Consider the following 3,662-nt stretch of genomic DNA (forward strand, 5'->3'; position numbering starts at 1 on the left):
ATAAAGAATATAATAATTCATAATTTTATTTTGAAGAATAAGTAGAAAATTACATAATTTTACATAAAAATGTATGCAATATTTTACATATTTTTAACTAGTTATTAATTTATAAAATTATTCTTACCAGCTGATATATCTGTTTACAAAATATGCATTATTATGGTCAAATCATTGAACAATATGTACAGTTTCTATCAGTACTTCAATTGGCACAATATAAAATTCATTAATAAATTTAATATATGGACATCCAAATCTCAAAAACTTGCTTTCAGTTTGGTATTTATAATCATACAAACAATAAACTCTTTCTCACCAAACCAAATTTTTTGATATATATTTCCCACATACTAAAGACACATTTTCGCCTTAGGGCATTGCTGAAAGACCTTTTACACTTCCTCTATACACGTTAAAGAGTTTCTTTCAAGGTTTCAAGCACTTTTTTAGAAATTTAATTACCAACTTTTTTCTTCGCTTGTTGCACTATACTCAAACACTTTTCTTTAACTGATAACTCAAATAAATTTTTTAATATATTACACCTAGTCAAGAAAAAATTTCTCCCCTCTTCCGACATTATAGCTCTATCCAAAACCTTGCAAAAAATCGTAGAAAAAAATTTTCTTATTGCTGTCCAATCAGAGAAATTCCACGTGAGAAACTGGATACACGCAGTTCAACAAAGTGTACGTTGTAAAACATACTTAAAATTCCACAAACAAAGTTTCCGAAGAAAAAAATTTGTATCTCAATTTTACTCAGCCAATTACAAAAAGTCATACCTAGCAAACAGTTCAGGAAAATTTACGGGAAAAATTACTCAATCGCATTCCAAAGATCTGCTCCTTCATAATCGTATCACTAAATATGTTAAATTCTCATACAAAAAATACAGATTTTATTTTAACTATACTTCCCAGCGTAATTAATTTAATTACGCCATTATACTCGACACAATTTACGGTTATAGATTTTAAAAAATTAAATTGAGTTGGCGTAGTATATCATATGATATACATGTAAGTTTCAAATTTTCTATTTATGATGCTGATCTACTGATCTGATCGGTTGATAAATTCGATCTTTTTTTTAAAATTATTCTTTTTAAATAAAATAATAAATTACATTTAATATTAATAATATAACCAAATTAGATTTGAACTTCGGCCAGAAATTCCAGGATTGTAAGTTAGACTGGAGAGTATTTGGTTCTTTAATTTGAGAATGTTACTAACATTCTTATCTTTTTTTTCTTTAGGGACATTCTTCTGGTTGTGGATTCCGTTGGAATGAAGTAAAGACGGCCTTCTGGACTTATATTTCAGCAAAATTAGGTAAGCTGAGTTTGTTCTTTATTGTTTTTATCTGGAAACGTTATTGACGTTCCTTTTTTTTATATTTTTTAGGTTTTTGGCCCCTCAGAGTAGTGTAATATATGATAAGAGGAGTTTACGTGAATGTATGGTTATGAAATGGCATTATGAAACAAAACTAACGCCATTTTTCTTTTATTTTTTAGATTTTCAGAATTCTCTTGAAGTGGAATATGGTAAGTGTTGTTTGGGTGGATAGTTGTGTAATGGCATTATGAAACAACAACTAACGGCATTCTTCTTGCATTTTTTAGATTTCTGGCTTTCTCTTGAAATGGAGTGTGCAGTATTTTATTTTCAGGTAAAGATGTGTTGCTGACTGTTACGTATTTTAATCTATAAAGAAACATACTAACTTCTCTTTTATTTTTTTTCCTTTAGGCTAAGATGAACTGGACTTTGAATGTAAATTAAAGAGAGGGGAACTATTTCTTAATATTTTTTCAGGTTGCCAGACTTTTGAATGAACCAAAACCTTCGAGAGAAGATTGAAGCAGGCAGATGATGGCAAAACCAATAACAAGAAAGGTTGAATTCAAGCCCAGGTACCCGAAGGACATGCGAGATCAAAAGAAATTTTTGTAGGATATGTAATTCATGTTAAGAAGGCGTAGTAATAAGTAGGAAATTTATAACATTGTTGATAAAATTAGGTCCAACTAAATTAGCTATAGAATTTTTACTCATTTTTTACATCCATGTATATATAATTTTTATTTTTATTCTTTATATTTTTTAGTATGATAGCATATCATAAAGTGAGACGTACTGTTTAGATAATGATGTAGATATTAATGACGTAAATATTCAAGAGTCTGCCGAATAATTTAATGGATGATCTGCAACACACTAAATTATCTGGCAGTTACTAAACTTTTAAAGCTTAATTTCAGTTAGACTTTAGTGTAACTTTATAGACTAAAAGTTTAAATATGACCATTATTAACTGATCGTGTTTATATTTTTCTTTTTTTTTTACTTCATAAAAGTTTTACTGCTTGTATATATATTAATATTCTTCAATATAATCTCTTTAATTTATATATCATAATATATAATAAATTTTTACATGGCTAGTCGAAATCAAGGTCGAGGCAGAAGTAGAGGCCAAAGTTGAAATAAAAATTCCAGTAAAGTTCAGTGTAAAGGTCATAGTCAAAGTAAAAATCCTGATTTAATAGAGGTAGTGGATAAAACAATAAATGATGAGACTTTGAATGATAAACATAAAAGGTCAATAGCATCAAGTTCAGATGATAGTAGTAAGGATGAGAAAACCAAAAAGAAAAATCATCATGATTACCATTATTAGAGCGAAATAATACTGGACCTTTTCATTTGTCACTTTCTACTCCTACTTTACAAAAAAATACATTAATTTTCACTCCAAAATCAACTTCTTTCCCTAAGTTACTTTTTTCATCAATTCAATGTAAAAATACTACTAAAAAAACTTTAATTCATTATGTTCTAATGATAAGTTTGAAGAGAATGATGGTAACCAAACTGATGATTCCAACAAATCTTCTCAAGTTTCTGCAAATGAAAATGATTCAACCTTATTACACACAAATACAAGTATTTTTATTTACAACTCTTTATTTTTTTTATATTTGTGTATATGTATTATATTAGAAATTAATTTTTTTAGCATCAGATTCTCGCATATTAACGAAAATCCTTGAAGTTGTGATGCAGAACCAAAAAGATCTTAAATTTCTATCAACCAAGGTAACGGAATTAGAAAATGATAACAAAACTTTCCAAAAAGAATTAAGTGAAATTAAAGATGCTATTGGGTCAAGTGATAAAGCAGTATCATCAAACAAAAAAGGGCACGGTTGGATTGATGTAAGTAATACTAAATGATTATCATAATGCATATATGTTTTCTCATTAATAAACATTTTATTCGTTAGGTTTATATTTCATATATTACTGAAGACTATACAAATATCCAACAAAAGAACAAGTTAAAAAGGCTTCCTTGCGTATATTAACAAAATTTCAAAAATTAAACTAATAATGATATCTAACGAGTGGGATTTATTATTTGAGAACGGTATACTTTCAGCAGTAAGTTATCTATTTATAAGTTAAGTTGGTCTGAATGAAAATTCAAGTGGAATCAAAATAGAAAAGAAGTCTATTGTAATCAACTTCAGGTATCTTATTTAATATTTTAATAAATATTGTATTTTGAATTTGCGCTTAATTCTTAACTTATTTCATTATTGTTATATTATCATAGAATGGTATGCAGAAAGATTAGGTATAATAGAA

At 27.5% G+C, this 3,662-nt stretch overlaps 1 protein-coding gene across 1 annotated transcript; it reads left to right on the plus strand.

Moving 5' to 3' along the window:
- Window positions 1-2,448: 2,448 nt before the first annotated feature.
- On the plus strand, window positions 2,449-3,379 carry OCT59_023638 (uncharacterized protein; the record flags this gene model as incomplete). The annotated part of the gene is made up of 5 exons (XM_066134858.1): window positions 2,449-2,491; window positions 2,561-2,641; window positions 2,868-2,957; window positions 3,031-3,230; window positions 3,299-3,379. The coding sequence occupies 5 exons, from the start codon at window positions 2,449-2,451 to the stop codon at window positions 3,377-3,379; spliced, it is 495 nt and encodes a 164-aa protein (XP_065990942.1).
- Window positions 3,380-3,662: the final 283 nt, after the last annotated feature.

This window comes from Rhizophagus irregularis, chromosome 4 (assembly GCF_026210795.1).
Source record: "Rhizophagus irregularis chromosome 4, complete sequence".
Taxonomy (NCBI): domain Eukaryota; kingdom Fungi; phylum Glomeromycota; class Glomeromycetes; order Glomerales; family Glomeraceae; genus Rhizophagus; species Rhizophagus irregularis.